The sequence below is a fragment of the Lagopus muta genome, chromosome 3 (genome assembly GCF_023343835.1).
Source record: "Lagopus muta isolate bLagMut1 chromosome 3, bLagMut1 primary, whole genome shotgun sequence".
Lineage (NCBI taxonomy): Eukaryota > Metazoa > Chordata > Aves > Galliformes > Phasianidae > Lagopus > Lagopus muta.
This window is the reverse complement of record NC_064435.1, coordinates 8,823,716-8,842,851: the sequence shown is the minus strand read 5'-3', so window position 1 is coordinate 8,842,851 and position 19,136 is coordinate 8,823,716. Positions and strand designations below refer to the sequence as shown.

At 35.0% G+C, this 19,136-nt stretch overlaps 1 protein-coding gene across 17 annotated transcripts in view; it reads left to right on the top strand.

The window, feature by feature from the left end:
- The window catches only part of EFR3A (EFR3 homolog A), a 68,715-nt gene that overhangs the window by 13,651 nt on the left and 35,928 nt on the right, over positions 1-19,136 (top strand). For 12 of the 17 annotated variants that reach the window (XM_048940309.1, XM_048940320.1, XM_048940306.1 and 9 more), the window contains 4 exons: positions 6,906-7,043; positions 8,324-8,451; positions 9,055-9,205; positions 17,092-17,213. In XM_048940309.1, the coding sequence (XP_048796266.1) occupies positions 6,906-7,043; positions 8,324-8,451; positions 9,055-9,205; positions 17,092-17,213 (539 nt within the window). The remainder of the gene's footprint in view (positions 1-6,905; positions 7,044-8,323; positions 8,452-9,054; positions 9,206-17,091; positions 17,214-19,136) is intronic. The other 5 variants (XM_048940318.1, XM_048940316.1, XM_048940315.1 and 2 more) reach the window with 1 other exon arrangement.

The window sequence follows — 19,136 nt, the reverse complement described above, 5'->3', positions numbered from 1 at the left end:
GTAGTTTACCAATCGTGACTATCTTGAGATACTGCTAGAAGTTTTCCAAAGGGCAGCAGTAATCTTCTTGCAATAGTTTTGCCTCTTGTACATCTCAGAGACTTCTTGTTGCCAGCCTTTGGTCATGTTGCTGCTTGTCCTGTTATCCTTCAGCCTTTAACCAAGGCAGCTGTAGTGTCCTTCTGATTCAGGCACAGTGCCATGGCCTGCAAAATGCTCTTCCAGGTTAGGTGTTACTCCCTACTCCCAGCAATGTGGGAACTGAGTGGTGCTAGTAGAATGCAAATGCTGTAGCCTCTCATCAGTGACATCCTGTAGTGAGTGTAATATAAGGATGTTGTTCTTTGTACTTTGCTCAGCTGAGTTAGAGGAAAACTTAGAGTGAGGGTGAAGCCAGGCTGAGCAGGACAGTCCATCTGATACTGGGAAGTTCTCTGCCAGGGTCAGCACTGTGCTGGCAGATACGGTTCTGCTACAGCTGCGAATCTCTGGAGAAGTCAGAGAGAGAGAGAAAAAGTAGGATTGGTGGGAGTTGGTGAGAGCAGGAGGAGGCTGCAATGATTATGTCAATTCTTCTTTATTTATTTATTCTGAATTAAATAGTAGATATACTACCATCAAATTTAAATTTTAAAAGGATATCCTGGCTCAGTGTGCTAATGGATGTGGCCCTTAAGTGCAGCAGGTATTTTGTCAATGTTTATGATGACTCTGCTCTATGTTGTACTTCTGCTTGTCTGGAGGGAGAAAAAATGCATATTCACGTGCCTTAGAGGCTGCACAAGGTATTGTGAGTTCTCTTTTCCTAACCCTGCGTCTTCACTACAGTATTTTTCCCGTGTCCCCTTTTTGTCCTGATTTATGAAACGTTGCTATAAAATCAGTATTTTTATAAATAGGGATATCACGACAAGCTCATAAAGGAGGGAGAAGAAGAGGTATTATCAACCAGAACTCATTTCCTGACTGCAAACTCTGAAAGCAGGAATGAAAATTGTACTTGTCCACAATATTATCAAACATATTATTAGTATTAGCTATAATGGGAAAGAGTCAAGGAGATTTATGCAGATGTGTATTTCCAGATGTCTTTCCTGGAGTGGAAGTAATAAAATTTGGTGGGTTTTTTATTGTTTTAGTGTTAAGAAATAAATGACCTTGTTATTGCCAGTAGAAATACAAGTAAGGACAAGAAGCAAAATGCATAATAAGTCATAGCGATTCTCTCACTGGAACTAGATTAATTTTAGATAATAATGTTTTAAAAATAGAGAACTCTCATGGTATCTCAGGGTAGGAAAAGAGGAGGTGATATTGAAGAGAACAGAAATGAACAAGTTAACAAAGTTCCCATGTGAAAACAACAAAGGTGGGAGAAAGAAGAGACAGCATGGAAACACTGTAGGCAGTGGAACTTGTGAGAAAGAATGTAACCAGAGAACTTGCTGTAATGGAAAACTTTCTTTTAATGGATTAGAAGTCTTTAAAAGGCACCATCCCAAAGATAATATCTTCTCTGGGGATTTCTTTTAATTGCTAATGCGTCTGAAAAGAGTGCTTTGTTGAAGAAGCTAAGTGGTAAGCTTTATTTAACTAGAATTTTTAATATTTTTTTTAATATGTTTCTTACAAGGTGCTTGATGTGTGTTGTCATCTCTTGTTTTTATGGAGTGGTAATAGATTATTTTTGTTTTTACTTATTTTTGCATCTTCCCATATTGGTCCAAGTATAAAGGCACTGGTCTTGAAGTTGTATAAAACCAGAATTAGCTGTACGAATTTACTGTAAGGGAAAAAATGAGTTGTTTTTTGTTTGTTTGTTTCAATTTGATTAAGCACCAAAATATTAAATGTACAGTGGTCAAATGTAAGTATTGGATGGAATTTCTCACATTTGCTGTTGTCTTGAGATTTTGCTATCATGGGGGGGTGAGAAGCTGACTACTGCATTCTTGAGGGGGAAATTGGATCTGTATGGTGGAGGTTTTATTTGCAGCTTCTCAGTGGGGAGAGGATAGGGACCAGCTGAGTAGAAGGCAAATGGTGCTGGAGTAAGAAATGGCGAATAAGAGGTGATTTACATGATGAGTCCTCTGTTCTCCCCTGGAGCACAAGAGGGACACTGTGCTGGCTGATAAGCACCTCCTTAGAGCTTTTGTTCTTTTTATAGAAGGTTGAAGAATATTTCTAATTAACTTCCTTATAGGGCCAGAATAATTTCGCTGTTCCAAAGTATTTGATCTGGTTTTAGTTCCAGAAGGGGAATGCCCTTGAAAATAGTTCCAGCTCTGAATTAGATTGGCTGATGCTAACAGTTCAGACCCAGCCAGGTAGGGCTAGTGTAGCTGTCAGTGTTAGTTTATGCACTTTCCTCTGGATAGTTGAAACAAATTTATTTTTGTGTACATTTATCATCCCAAATATAAGAAAATAACTAAGAGTTATTTGTGTTATGCAAGTGATTGTAAAGTAGAAAATAAAACAAATGAGATGATAGAAAATAATGGGAAGCTGGAAAGTAACTTCAAAACTGCTTACCTCAGAATGGAATTTCTCCCTGATGTACCATGCCCTTTGTGATCAAGGATGTTAAGGATTAAAGTTCTGTAATCCTGGCTTACGTTTTCAAATATTATCAGAAAGAATGTTAATTTTACCAACCTATTTAAAATTAAAGAACCACTTTACATTTAAATCTTTCTGTTTAAAATGCCTTTATACTTAACAATGTGTCTTATGTATTATTTTTTGGCTATTATTCAGCAATATAAGCGAGGTGTTTTGCCAAAATACACATCAGTCTTCAGTGATAAATTTGGTTGTGGCAACCGAATGACTAGAAGTTTTTTTAAATATATGCTGATGTTTTTCTCTGTTGTTGTGAAAGTGAGAAAGCCGCATGTTCAGGTGAGGCTGAGGTAGTTAAACTGGCTTTATTCAGTTTTATGTGGTGAGATGTGAATCCTACATTGACAGTATAGTTTTTTTCTTTTTGTTTTTCCTTATGCTTGGCTTTGTTAACAGAATTTGATACTGAAGTTTTTCACGTGTTTGTTGGCTTTATGTAGATGTCACAGAACTAATCAGATAAGCTTACAGTATCACAGCCCTCTCGTGAAGTAACTGCTTCTATGCTAGTGTGAGAGAGCAACTTTCTGAACAAGGACAGAGACCAGGGAGTGAGATCATATCCAGGATGAGGCAGTATGTTCAAGTTCCAACTATTGAGCAAGAAAAAGCCTATGATTATAATTCTGCTTTTGAACCAAGACCGTGTATGTGTTTGGGTAGGTGAAACAATCGTTTTTTGATTAAGTAGACTGTTTCTTGCTATTGATGTTGTATAGAATAAATGCTTGTAAAAAACAATATTCTTGCAGTTGGTAAATATGTGCAGCTGTAGCTTTAACATATGAAATGTGGGTTATGGGATTCTTTGAGCAGTAGATAAAATGCATTTTTTAACTTGGAAAATCCCATTGTTGTTGAGATATAAATGTACGTGTCTGTGTGTTTGTATGCTGTTTAAAACTTTCACATTGGCTAGCTTATAACAGTGCAAGCTTCTCTGTAGATTTGATGTTAACTTTTGTATTTATTTGTATTAAATGACTTAAAGATGGGAGATCATTAAATGCAAATTATGCCTGGTACCGAAAGGAAATTATCAGTGGAATTTGGGTGACAAATAAAAATTTGTCAGCTCAAATTGGAATATGTTTCTTTTACCCAGCTTACTGACTGCAACCTGCAGAGCTGCAGAACAGTCTGAAGTGAATCTGTTTTACTTAGATCAGAGATATCTGGGTTAAATTGGTACTGAAGAAACAAATAATCATTTTTCAGTGGCTTCGCTCCATTTAGTAGTGTTCTTCTTTCTTGGGTTAGGTAGTGAAATGTTTCAGGATGTTGTTTGTTTAAGTTCAGTGTGCTGTTAACATGTATTAATAAGACATGATTATTCTGTGGTATTTTTTAATTCTTTCTTTTTCCTGTGATTTTTTTACATCTATTCCATATGTTTCCTGCAATTTTTTTCATCAAAGCCTGTCTCATGACTATTAATTGTCTTGGTTATTTGTTTTGTGTTTTCTTCTTGTTTCTTTTCCTGCCTTTGAGAGCTTCAGTATTTTAGTAGTGTTCTGTTCAAATTTCTTCACTCAAAAAACCCTCTAAGACTGAAAACTTTGGTAGATTAGCTCTACCTTTCTAATACTTGAATGTTCTGTTTAAATGAGAAAATTATGTTAATGTGATTTAAAGAAATAAAAATATATGAATTTTAATGTTGATAGTGAATACTTTGAAGAGTTTTTTATCTCCTAACTGTTCTGTGATTAAATAGATAACAATGTAAAGATACTACTGAAAATCCAAGAAAGGTAGGTTTTTCAACTCTGGTGCTGTACACTTATTTGTAGGCCTTTTCTGATCTCAAAATTGACTGTATACCTTTCATTAGAAGATCAGTAATAGAACACTATTGGGTTTCATTTAACTGAAACTATCTGGTTAGGCTGTGAGATGACCTTGTATGGTGCTATCTGATATCTCACCCTTCTCAGTTGAGAGTCTGTATCTGGGTTTTATGCTCAATTTACATGGCTACCATAGCTCTAAAATATTGTTTTCAGACTTAGTTTGTTGCAAGAATTTTCTTATTATATGAAGAGGGAGAAACAAATTCTAAAAGAATTTTTTGACCTCTACCTTAAGTTTAATATTGCATGATATCTTCTATAATACTGTGCTTGAGATAGCTGTAGAAAATACTACTATTATTGTATTAATATTTTGCTTTAACAAATAATGATTAAACACATTTTTACCTGGGAAATTTACCTTCTGTGAAGCAGAACACCAAGCATGAAAGCAATAGTCTGAAAAGTGTCGAGTCAGGTGCTGAGCTGTATATCTAATTAATGAAACATTCAACAAAGTTAAGTCTTATTTTGGTGGATTTTGATTGTTTACTTGAATTTCACAATACTGTGTAACATACTGGTCACTTAATAGGTACTCCTACCTTATTATGGTTTTACTTGATTTTAGGATGTTGCAAAACATTGGTCTTGATGGGATAAAATTGTACAGCTTTGTTGTAATATAAGTAGATTTTTAACCTCTTAATTCAGAGATATCTATATACGTTTTCCAGTGGCGTATGAAATGGCTTTGATTTTAGTTACTGAATACCTACATCTTTTGAATAAATGTGGAGTTTTACATTGATTAGTCCTCTAAGAGGGGGATGTCAACAGAAATAGTGCTCAAAGTACTTGGCAGTAGTAACAAAGTAGTGCTTCACAAATAAATCCTCAGTGTTACAGTTCTTTACTGCTTGAATATGTTTTGCTTTTATAGCTTTTTGAGGCCCTAATTTGCATTCATTTTACTGATTATACCCTCATCCATGACTTGAGTGAAAAGACTAGCTAAGAGAACTTAGAGTCAAAGTCTGGCTTCAAAAACAAAGATCAATCTATTGTAATTGTTTCCAAATAAATGAATTGGAAGAATGAAGTTGTCAGACTCTTAGTAGAATTCGGGCTTCTGTCTAGAAAATGGTAACATCATAAAGCAGTTTGAATAGAGGGTAAATTTACTCATGCAGAGCCTTGTAATCAAAAAGTACAGCAAAGGAAGGCTTAGTCCTGAACTTCCTAGATATTTTAGTAAGTATGGTACAAAACAGCTCTGATTTCTTAAGTAAAGAAATGCAGGTCCTGGTAGGTTTGTGTAATAGTTCTTAGCAATCTAATAATTTTGGAGATAAATTGTAAACAACAACGTTATCCCAAAGGTAACCTTTATTCAATTGCTGTTTTGAGTTGAATGTGATTAATCTTTTGCAGATTTTACTATTCTGAGCAAATAGTTTTTGGGTACATAAGAGGCTAGCTTTTTGTGAGACGTTTTTAAGGTACCTAGCTACACTGAATGCTGTAGGCAGCACGGTATGAAAGACTAGGCGTGATCTTCATGCAAACTTGGCATGTAATTAATTAGTGTATTATTGGACTTGTTTCAGCTCGGTGGTTTTTGTTCATCAGAGCTGTTTTAACATTGGTCTGAGACCTGACCAGAGAAATAGTCTGATGTTTCTACTGAAACATTTTAAATCCAATTTGCTGAAACGCTTACATTCCTTGGGAATAAATCCTCATCCTAAAATCCTCATAAATCCTAACGTGAATGGGACAAATATCTAGAAGCTTTTTCTCTGTATGTGTGTGTGCGTGCTGAATTTTGTTCACTTCAGATGCTATTTTTAATAGAAACTGGAGTTATTCCAAGGTACTAGTAGTCCTGAATCTTAGGGAAAAAAAAAAGAGAAATGCTTTCTTCTTAAGTCTCTGTTTACTAAAGTATCTTTTTAAACTAATAGAATTACAAGCTACATTTATAGCTATGATTGTCGATGTATGAATACAGTATCAGTGGGAGAGTAGAAATAAGGTCGAAAGAATACTTTCTGCCACTCCAGGTGACTTTTTTTCTGATGCAAAGGAAAACAGTGAAATAATGGAAGTAGAGAATCTTTTGTTGATTGTGCTTACATCAATTTATATGATTAACTCTAAAATACAGTGACGATTTCATTGAATTCTTAAAGGAGCAAATAGAATGTGTGTTTGGTTAGGTTTTGAAATGATCATTTAGAATGAACATAAAGGAGCAAGTGAAAGTAGTCTTGGTTTTTGTACTGCTAACTTTTGAAATTCCTTGGTCTTTCCATGTATTTTTTGGAATGGCTTGATGGCAGGTGCATTTCCAATGTTTGCATATTTTTGCAATTATTGCTTTATACCAGTTTTGCTTATATGACTTATCAATCTTTTTCAACTACCTTAATTTTACTTAAGTAGCAAGCACTATCTTTTTTTTTTTTTCTTTCTCTTAAGGTGAAATTACCAGAGTTCCTAAAATTTTGTTCTAAATTCTGGTGGCTACATCTCTCTGCAGGAGTGTGCTGCTGCTGTGCTGCTTTACGACCTCGTTACAAGCGTCTGGTAGATAACATATTTCCCGAAGATCCAAAAGTGAGTGATGACTTAAAATTGTAAAGGTTATTGAGAAGTTAATTTTTTTGTAGGGAACGCTTCAGCATTTATTTTTATTTTCACATTTCACAGTAAATTCTGCTGTAATGCTTCATATCTTTGACAGAGATTAGTAGAAAATTCATTTGGAGGGGAACCTCTTTAAATAGTTGACTAACTCCCTTATCAGAGCAGGGCAGTGCATACTGAAAAGAAAAAAGTATGTTTTCCTCAACTAAATGGAGATTTAATTAATGTTGGTATTCTACCACAGAGGTAGCATTTGACTTCATAACAATTTAGAACCATGAACACTTGTTTTGTTTGCGGATGTAAACACTTCATTTGAATAATCTCGGAGTTGTGTTAAAGCTCAATGATTATTCTCTGTTGAAATGATTTCTGAAATAACAGTTAATAATGCTTTTATCTGTACATAATCATGATTGTGCAGTGTAATGGAGTTTATTTATGGTGCTACGTTTTTTTAAATGTTTTATATCTTTTATCATGGAAAAAATGAGCAGAGCAGTCAGGATTTGTATAATGTTTGGATTATTATCTGCAGAGTACATGGGCTTTTCGTTAAAATGTATTGGTAATGAGTGCTAGTTACTGCATTGGTGTATGTTAATGGCTTTAAAGGGAACGATTTATGTGTATAGTAAGCACAGGAAACATGGAATCATATGGTTTTATAGCTTTATTGCAATCTCCTGACTTGATGCAAATATAGAGACCTCAAGTGCCTACAGTTGTAGTTTTACAGCTGTCTGTGAACATCTCCAAGCTGGTCCATGGTGTTTCACTGAATTGCAGGGCTTTGCTAAAATGTTAGAAGACTTGGTTGATAAAATGTGCTTACCTGCTACTGATCATGTTTAACACTTCAGCCATTTATTTGAAAAAGATAATGTTTAGAGAACTTACAGGAAAATAAAAATGAGGATGTCCATATCACAATTCACGTTGTAACTAATATATTAATTTCTGCCTGATCTTGTTTTCACAATTAGCTTTCAGGTAGCCTGTGTTTCAGCCTTGTCCAAGACATGACACTGAAGAAGTGAAAGGTTTAAAGTAAAATCTTGTTTTTACATAACATAATTTTTGAAGTTACTGGTTTTTGGAGCTAAAGCTTTTGGCTATTTTGCTTGAAAGTTACATGTTTTGTAATCTGAGTCAGATCTTTTACTCTGAGTAGCCAAAATGAAAGCACTTTAAAAGCTTCATAAATTCTGTAGATGTAATTATTTTTATTTGTTATTCTGTGTTCTTAGGATGGACTTGTTAAAGCTGACATGGAGAAGCTGACTTTCTATGCTGTTTCTGCACCAGAAAAGCTGGATCGAATTGGTGCTTACCTGGCAGAGAGACTGAGCCGAGATGTTGTCAGACATCGATATGGGTAAGGAAGTAAGTCACAACATTAAAAACAGATGCTAACAGGTAGCTGAACATAGGGTCAAATCAAAGATGATGAGTTTAGATGATAAGGTGTAGTCAGAAGGAGAAAATTATAAGTAATATGAGTATGATGTCCAAAAATATTGCATGCAAGAATTGGAAGAGAAGAGCAATATCCATCAGAGGCCATTGTCTTTGGTGTAAGTGATGTTAAAAGATATTTTTATAACTTTGTAGAATGGAAAAATGGCAACTTGTTAGGATAATTAATTATACTCATTTTCATTTAATTAGAATGTGCTCTCACTGTGCAGAATTGTGGATAATTTGATGGCTTTCCTTTAGTGGGATTTGGATTGGGAAAATGTAGAATAGAAAGTTGGGGTCTATAGTTGAAATCAAAATGTTCTAAATAGAACTGTTATTACTGTATTTATTCCTTTGAAAAATCCTGTTTGACATAGTATAGAAATTACCAATTTCTTCTTTAGATCCTGTGAAAGATGTACCTTCATCCTTTCTTGTCTAATTTTTTTCATAGTGAAGACTTAATGATAAATGTTGCACATGCGTTTATGTTAGTTTCTCTACAATTAATTTTCAGATATGTTTTAATTGCCATGGAGGCATTGGACCAACTTCTAATGGCTTGCCATTCTCAAAGCATAAAGCCGTTTGTGGAAAGCTTTCTTCATATGGTGGCCAAGCTTCTGGAATCAGGTGAACCAAAGCTGCAAGTTCTTGGAACTAATTCTGTGAGTAAACTTGGATGCTAACTTAAACTAAGTTTTTGCTTATTTGTTAAGGCAAAATAGTTTCAGAATTGACAAAGTATCTGTCAGCTACATGAACTGAGAAGGTTCTGCGTGTGGTGAGATAGACTGTTTGGGCACAAAACATTTACCAGCTAGAGGCAGAAAAACCTGTTTCAAACTCTTTTGATGGTTGGGCTCATTCTCTGCAGAAATAACTTCTTCTGGAAGGAATAGGAAAGCTGTTTTATGGATTCTTATTTTGAGTCTTTGACAGACCTAAAGACATTGTGTAGATAAGGCAATGTTTTATTTCTTTCAAGCAATAAGAGAAGTGATGCGAGAAAGAGGAGATAAGTTCCTTTTTCATGTAATCTAATGTAAAGTAACTTAGATTTAAATCTTGATTCTTCTTGAACTGCTGCAGAAAAAACAGACCTTGCATTTAATGCAGGTTGTTGTTGCTAGCTGTGAGGAATGTTCTTTGTGGATTCTGTAAAATTGTTGGACTTTCCTGTGGGCATGATTCCTAGCTCATGAAATTAAATGAAGTTGTACTTCAGGGAGGCAAGAAGGTCTATTAGAGTGATATGACTCTGGTATAGAATTTCCTCCTAGATTTGAACACAAAGGATTCTTGCTGTGACAAAGGGGAGAAGCTTCCCCTTGTACCTCAGACCACCAGGGCAGTTTTACTGACAGGAAATGTGTTTACACTATATATATGTATACATACATACATATACATACATACATATACATACATACATATACATACATATATATGTATATATACACACTTACATATGAGTGTGCATGTATACATGCATAATACATAACATGATAAAAGAGTCCATCTCCAGTGGCAGAGTTTATCAGGGATTTTAGAGACAGGACAAGAGCTAACAGTTTTAAACTTAAAGAAGGTAGAATTAGATCAAGTATAAGCAAGAAAGTCTTTACTTATAGGAACCTGTTGCCCTGAGAAGCTGTGGATGCCCCATCCCTGAGATTGTTCAAGGATAGGTTGGAGGGGATCTTCAGCCTGACAAAGCTGATCTGATGGGAAGGTGTCTCTGCCATTATGTCCCTTTTAACTCAAAGTATTCTGTTTCTCTGTATGTGTCTTCTTTAATATCTTTGAGCTCTACTTCCCTGATTTTTTTTTTTTTTTATTGTAAAAGCAGTGCCTTGGCATGGTCCCTTATAGAATTAGAAAAAAGCTTTGGAACTTATTTTCACAGCTGCCAAATGGAAGATGTGTATCACTGTCCAGTTGTTTAAAATCCTTAGTGATAAACAGTTACTGTAAACCTCCACTTTGGTATACAAGGCACACATCACTTCCAAATGAATACTGAACAGAAGTTCACATTACGGTCATCTGTTTGATATCGCTGTCTATTCCTAATGAGGCATTTTATGAGCAGAATGGGTCAATAGATTTCCTAAATTAGGAAATATTTCTTGTTTTTCTGTCTTGAAACTTGGTAAGCAAAAATGAGATGTTAAATTCTGTTAGGAGAGTGAATATGTGGATCTTCAACAGTATTCCAAAGGCTAGTTTTAGTCTATTATGCTAATTTCTCTGGATGCCCCATATAGTCAATAGAGAGAAAAGTCAATTTGTGTTAACTCTAGACGAGAAAACTCTTTATTGGCAATGAAATTGTCTTTTACTGAAGACATTGGCCTACTGGGATCTTAAATAAATTTGATGTCAGGCATGGAGAAGGTTTATCATCCCATTTATCCTTTTATAGCTTTTTTTTTTTTCCTCCCAGATAAAATATAGATGGTGAAGTATAACTGAATTATCCTTTATGTGCTTCAATTATTTTATTGTACCACTTTGAAGAGGAAACTGGTACTATCTGAAATAGCTATGAGTAAAACATAAATTGGGGAAAAGTCAGTATTTGGGAAAATTTCTGTATTTTTTTGTTGTTGTTGCTGTTGAAAATGATTTTCACACTAGCTTCTGCTTATAATCACAGTCATATTCTCTATCTTTATAAGAATATGATGATTATTTTCCATTCCAAAGGTGACTTACAAAGATTCACAGGAATATAAAGGCACTTATGACTTTCAAGTAAGAGTCAGCTGTCTTAATTGTTGAATGTTTTTTCTCAGCCTCCCAAACAGACTTTGCTTCAAATTAAAAAAAACCAAAAAAAAAAACCAAAAAAAAAAAAAAAAAAAAAAAAAAACCAACAAAAAAGCCAGACTTATTTACTGAAAGACTTCTTGAAGTTTGAAGTCTTGGAAAGACCTGGAAGCTGCTGATGGCGCCTTCAGGGTTTTTCCGTAACTTGTAAATCTTAGGTTCTTGGAGGCAGAAATTTTTCAGTTTGGTGCTCCATGGAGGGATCCTTAGCTGTCTTTCCCACTCCTCTGTATGAAACACTGCTCATCACACCAGGACTCTGTGTGTGCTACACTGACAAGTTATGGGGATGTGGTTTGGGGGCATGGTGGTGATGAATTGATGGTTGGACTAGATGATCTTAGAGCTCCCTTCTAACTTCAGTGATCCTGTGTCTTACCAAAAAAGCCCGCAGAGTTTGTATTCATCTCTTTGACTTTTAAACCTATTTTTTTTAAATTATTATTATTTATTTACATTTAAAAATTAAAGCTGAAGAATACTATTCTGGAAAAACAATTGTTTTGATTTTTTTATTTATGTATTTCTTGTGCCTGCCCTTCAAATTAGTGAATTATTTTCTGATTTTTTACATTGCATTTGTAAGTAATTACTAGAAATTCTTACTACATTTGTAAGTAATTTCTTCCTAGAAATTTTTTAATAACATAACTGTAAACCTGCTTACACAGATATTTGAGAACAGGTGGAATTGAATAGTGAACTGTTTCATTTTTGGAGTAGAAGAGGTTTCAAATTGGCAGTATCTGTAAAATACAGAAAGTCTGTTTCTGTCATGGTAGATATTTTTATTAACCGTGTGCTAAGACAGCATATGCTGGTGGGGAAAAAAATGTGGTAAGAAAAACTGAGACTTCCTTTGCCTACGTAATATTGAATCTGAAAGCTGATTGTAGTAAATTTATTGTTCGGAAATTTATTGAAGTGCTTAATTTCTCTCTTGTTACCGAAATTCTGTAAATCGGCTTAAAAAATTATGTAGAATATTTGTATCTCCCTTTGTACAAATAATTAAATGTGTTGTTAGATCCATGGTTGTTATACTATTAGAGTTAATTCATTTTGTCTGCTCTTCTTAACCAGGAAGAGTAAGCATCTCCAAACTCCCTGAGAGGAGGTTGTGGCAAGGTGGGGGTTGGCCTCTTCTCCCATGTAATTATCAATAGTTAAAGGGAATGGCCTCAAGTTGCACCAGGGGAGGTTCAGGTTGGATATTAGGAAAGAATTCTTCTCAGAAAGAGTGTTCAGGCACTGGAGTGGGCTGCCCAGGAAGGTGGTTGAGTCACCGTCCCTGGAGGTATTCAAGAAACATTTAGGTGTTGTATGAAGGGACATGATTTAGTGGGGAAATATTTGGTGACAGGTGAACAGTCAGACTGAATGATCGTGGAGGTCTTTTCCAACTTTGGTTCTGTGATTTCGTGTAAAGAAAGGTAGAAGAAATTTTTTACTTAGAATGGTGAGGGTCAGGCTTACCACAGGCTGCCCAAAGGAGCTGTAGATGCCCAATCCCTGGAGATATTCAAGGGCAGGTTGCCTGGGGACCAGAGCAGCCTGATCTGCTGGGTGACAACCTGCTAATTTCTAAATCACTAATTTGTTACTGAGAAAACTTTTCTTTTCATTGTTAATTGTCATTTTAGTACTGCATTTATGAGGTTAATGGTACCCAGTGCTGCACACAAAATGGAGCACAGGAGGTTTCTTCTGAACACCAGGAAACATTTCTATGTTGTGCAGGTAGCTGAGCACTGGCACAGCTTTCACAGAAAGGCTGTGGGGTCTCCTCATCCTTGGAGGTGTCCAAAAGGCAGCTGGACATGACCTTGGGCCCTGTGCCCTGGGTGTCTGCTTCAAGAGGGTCTAGATGGACTCAGAGGTCTCTGCTGTTCTCAACCATTCTGGAATTCTGTAGCTGTATGAATCTGGTGTTTGAACCTTGAAATATTTGTTCTTTCTATAGTTGCTTACTGCAGTGCCTGTATACGTTCACACACTTCTTGTTATTCCTATGTGATAGTTTCCTCATAATATAGTAGCTTTTTCTGTAATTATCTATATCATCTCCCCACTTCAAATGAAACATGAGAAAAATTCAGGCTATCAAAGATAGAAGTTGGAAGCTCAAATATCAGAAAATACTGCTCAGATCCAGCCTACACATTTTACAGATCGTCACTTTAATGTAACTTAGATTTAAATATAATGCATTTTGATTCTTCTTGAACTGCTGCAGAAAAAACAGACCTTCTTTAGAGACATTCAGAGGGTGTCAAAGCTTCTGTCCCAACATCTATTTTTTCTACAGATATGAAGTATTGGCTATCTCAGAGTGATAAGACAGCATAATTGTACATAAGTAATTATGTCTTTGGGAGTTTAATTTCAAAACTTGCATGATTTACTCATAGGACTTGTGCAGTCTGTTTCTCCCTGGTAATATGATTCAACTTTCTTGACTCAATCCTGGATAAGCATTTTCTGAAAAACCTGCATTTTCTGAAAATGTTCCTGCCTTAGTGGTAGATTTATAAGGTTTTATACTACTTGAATTTTATTGATTTCAAAATTAATGGAAATAGATACTAGCAATGTAAGTACCTTGTTGTACCTTCTGTATTGTGTAATGTTTGTGTTGGAAAAGCTTCCAAAATGTCAGTATGCTATTGCAAGCATTTACTATGATTGACAGACATGTTTATATCTATATATATTAAAACAAAATAAGAAAGCCTACTTTAAACATATCCTAGGCAACTGCTTGAAATTTCATTTAAAAAATCGCCTTTTTAAAGTTAAACAGTTTTTGTGTTTTTGTGTTTGTGTTGTGCTTGAAAATATCTCAGATGCTTAGGAGTCAGATGTTGTAAGTTTAACAGCTATAACATTTTAAGAACATCACTTCCCAGCAAGTAGGAAGTATAGACTAATATGTACTGTGGAAACTTGTTCATGACAGTGCAACTCGTAACAGTCTTATGACTGTTAGATTTCGTGTGACCTAAATATTTAGTCATCTGAATGCTAAGCCTCGAAATCACTTGGAAGTGCTTTATGTTTGGTGGATGAAATTATTATATATTGGAGGAAATCATTCTCTCTTTCTGGATATTTAACTGTGAGCATTGTTTTAAGAGGCCGAGTACTTGCACCCCTGCTGTAAAACTGCATTGTGGTTTAGGAGAAATGTCCAGAGAGTAGCTAATGTTTTCATGGTCTCAATTCTTCATTAATTCTGATAAAAGAATTTCTTAGTAGAAGAGGAGATCTTCCTCCTAGCAAATAATGTTATTTGAAGTCAAGTCCTCACATATTTTAAATAGTTACTGCTGATCCTGGATGCTAGAAAAGTTAATAAGCTCATGACCACATCTGTAGTATATTACTTCTGTTTGTGCGCTGATGGAAGTTTGCTGTGTGAATCAGTTGTAAACCTAAATGCTTGAATGTTTGAAGAACACTTCAGATTGTATTACTCTTTTTTTCCCCCATGAACTTAAGGATTGATTAGGTTTCGACTTTCAAAAACAAAAACGAAAAACAAAAAAGCCTTCAGAATGTGTACTTGTTTTGTAATAAACAATCTGTGAAACAAAATCGTGAGAAATAAATAAGACAGTAAAGCGTTTTCCAGTGTACGTTGAGGGAGAAGATGGTTTTTATACCTCACCCTATTGAGAAAGCAGTGTGAATGCTGTTCAAGGACTGAATTCTCATCTGTGGCAGCAGAATATACAGTTCTTTTGGATTGTTTTTGTTGTTCTTGTTTTGCCATTTTGTTGGTTTTTTTTTCACTTTCTTACCACCTGACTATACAAGCTCTTCACTACAGAAAGTTATATAAAATGAACAGGTATTAGACAATTTTGCACCTTTTTCAGTAATGAATGGGAATATCATTTTAGAAACTTTCTGAAGGTGAATTGATAGTGTGGTTGCAGTGGATAACTGTCCTAGATAAAGCAGAAAAAATAGTATTACAGAGTAGAATGTGGCATATTTTTCTCAGGAATACACAGGTTTGTCTTTCAGTTATCTCAGACCCTCCATAAATCAGTGTACTGTAGATCATACCAAATTTGGGCTGATCTTTAAGTATGTAGGAAAGTGATAAAAATATCTGCATCTTTGTAGATGCACAACAAATGTCTCAACTTTCGTTTAGCAATTGATAAGAATGCATTGCAGAGGAAAAAGTGGAGTTATCTTAATATGACATCACTGTGCTTCATGAGGCAGCATCAGCACGGTGTTAGACCTGACATCTTTTCCTTGCCCTTTTTTTCTTCTCTGTGTAGTCCATTCTAAAATTTTCAGTGGTAGAGAATCCACAGTGCCTTCAGGCAGTCTGTTCACTTAGGTGGTTTATTTAATGTTTAGCTCAAGCAGCTTTTGCTGCACTGTAAGCTCGCTATTGCTTTTCTTACTACCACTGAACAAATAAAACATACTATTGGTTTTCTTTTCACAGCTGTCTCTTCTGTATACTGGAAGACTACTGTCTTTTTTGGCAGCTCTAGAATAGATAATTTAATACCTTTCAGTCTTTTTAACTTTTTTTTTTTTTTAAACATACAACTTGTTCATCTGTAGAATAATTGAAGGACAATATCACTTAATCAGTATCTTCAGCAGTGATGCTTAAAATGGATGTGTTACTTCATCTATGGGTTTATTAATGCCAATTGGATGGCAAAACTTTCTTCATAGATCTCACAAATAATACATATCATAATTAATTGTTTTCTTTATCATGACTGTATAAAAGCATCAAATTTTGTTGAATACAACCCTCAGTTTCTTATCTGCATTCAATTGTGTCTGATGTCTGTTTGCACAGCTGCCTTAAAATGGTAGCCTCTAGTAAAACTTGAAATACTGTCTAATTCTAGAAGGGCCCCTTCAGAAACTCACTGATTACCGTATTGCAGCTTGATGATTTACATGTATTGGTATTTTTTAAACCTTTCTGCATCTGTTGTATGGAAAGTGTTCTTTTGACATCATTTTTGTAGCTTCTCTGAGATTGGTGGGTTTTTTTTAGTCAACGTCACTGAAGTTAAGTTGTGACAATTGTTGCTTCATCTGGATTCACAAAATCTGTTTTCTTGTCATAGGAATAATTTAGGCTGAGTTGATCTGATTTCTAGTTGACTAATTTACGTTGATTGTTACTTATCCCTTTGTTACTTCGTAGATGTTTGCAAATCTGGATATTTTTTGTGGCCTTTGTGAGTGAAACTTTAGATAAATGGTTCTTCGGTTGAGTGGGTTACAGTTCCATGATTGCTCCACTCCTTATTTTTTCTTCTTTTTTTACCTATTGTGAAAATAAACAGAATTGACAGAATTCCTTCAGGTTTGTTTCCTTTGAACTCGGTTGCTGCTTTGCCAGTCAGTGGCAGTCTACCATGGGATTTCTTAGATTGCATGACTTAAAGACATTTGCTATTGAGATGTTTCCATATTGCATAGTACGTAATTTGATTCAGTTTCATCATTTAGTAATGATCTAAATAATCTAAATGAAGTTCTGGTGGAAATTCTTTAAAAAGAAAAGCTCTCAGTTTGATTTTCTTCTATGAAGTTAGATGTTTAAACATTGTGATATTATTTAAAAATCTGGATTCCATTTTAATGCACTGTTTCGTATTATTCTTAAATGAAGCTTAGTATTCCTTGGTATCAAAAACTTCTTTTAATATATTTCATTTTCCAGTTTGTCAAATTTGCCAACATTGAGGAAGACACACCTTCATATCACAGACGCTATGACTTCTTTGTATCTCGGTTCAGTGCCATGTGTCATTCATGTGACCATGATCCAGAAACACAAACTGAGTAAGTGCTGTTCCTTATGTATTGCAAAGAATTGTCTGTAAAGTTTTTATTATCATATGTAGTGGAATCATTCATTCCATGGGGAAAAAATGAAATTGACTTCTTAAGTGGTACCAAATATTGAAAATCTTAGATAGGTTGGACTCATAGAATATTCAGGTGAAATTTTAACTCATTGATGACTGCTGAATTGCATGGATTCTCTCCAGAAGGTCAGCACTTATTACTTCAAATGTGTGCAAGTTGCATAACTCATTTGAGAAATCAGTGGGGCTGCCTACATAAATAGAAAAGCATATTTTGAGTCTGTTATTTGAGAATTATTCTTTAAAATTGAATTTTATTAGATGTCTGTCATATGATACTGTGTGAAACTGAAATGCCTTTGTGAAAAATTTAATATGAATTCAACATTATGTAAGCACCACAGTGTTTTTAACTTTAGCTCCCCCTAGTGCTTTTTTTCTTTATGTGAATCGTTCATCAATATTTAACTGTATAATTTTCATCACTGTTGCACTCATTTATTTCCATGCATTAAATTATTCAACCATGATAAGTCCATATACTTAATCAGGGAGTGTAGTGACAGGACAAAGGACAAGAGTTTCAAACTAGAAAAGTGTAGGTTTAGGTTAGGATAAGCAAGCAGATCTTTCAGTGAGGATGATGAAGCAGTGGAACAGATTGCCCAGAACAGCTGGGTGTGCTCCTTATCTGGCCATTCAAGGCCAGACTGGATGTGACTTTGAGCAGCCTGAGTGAGTGGGTGGCAGCCCTGCCCATGGCAGGGGGTGTTGGAGCTAGACAATCGTTAAGGTCCCTTCCTACACAAACTGTTCTGTGATTCTTAAGCAAGTGTTGCTGGTGAAGCTGGTGTATCGTGCAACTACCTTGTAACAATATATTTCTTTCAGTGTGTTTGTTTACCTGAAGCTGATGGTTACAAAGTACTATATTCATAAACGCTTTAATGAGTTTTGTGATTTTTTTATTTTTTTTTTTAAAGATTTAGTGTAAGGAAAAGAAGTATTAAAGTACTTAATATAAAACATTCTGTAACAGGTTAACATATGGAGCTCAGATTGAGATTTTTTTTTTTTTTTTTTTTTAGTATTTCTTCTACCTTCGTTTCCCCTCATAAAAGAGATAATTTCAGTAATGATCACGAGCATGAGATGCATTGAGAGTGTAATTCTGATTTATTTGTCAGGTATTATCTGCTGCTCAGAATGATACTCCAGAGTAACATACGTCAAAGGAATGGTTATTGGAGTAAAATAACCCTGTTAAGCGTTCAGATTTGCACATTATCAGTCTACATTGTTACATGTGCTTCAGTTTGCAATGTTGTTGTACCCTTTAGGGAGGAATTTCATCCTAGTGACTTAAGACTGCACACACCCTTGATTTAAATGCTTTAATATCTTATTAAACCTTTCCTTTGTGGGTTAAATTTGATGCTGCAAGCCATCAAACCTTACATCTTCTTTTTCTAGACCTCCTTGTAAAACAGAAGGAACATGAAATTAGTGCTACTAATGCTCTAATACACAGAAGTATATATATACTATGGGAGTGAAAGTGTTTTTACTTAGAATAACCAGATTTGTAGCAATATAACTTCTTCACATCTTTGCAGACAGTTTGAATGCATTTCTTTTGAAATAGAAATTTAAAACAAGTCCTCTTCCTTTGAGAAAAAAAATCATTCTTGGAGCTGTCGTATTAAATTTGCTGTAAGTGCAGGGGTAGCAGATGACCCTTGATTCCAGATAACAATTCTAAATGCAGATATTACAAGTAGCTAGTGCACTTGATAGAGCCTAGAGCATAATTCAGCTTATCCTAAAATGGGCATGTGTAGCTGCAGTTTGCCTGTGTAGCTTGAGGTTCCATTGAACTTACTGACTTGAACGTGAA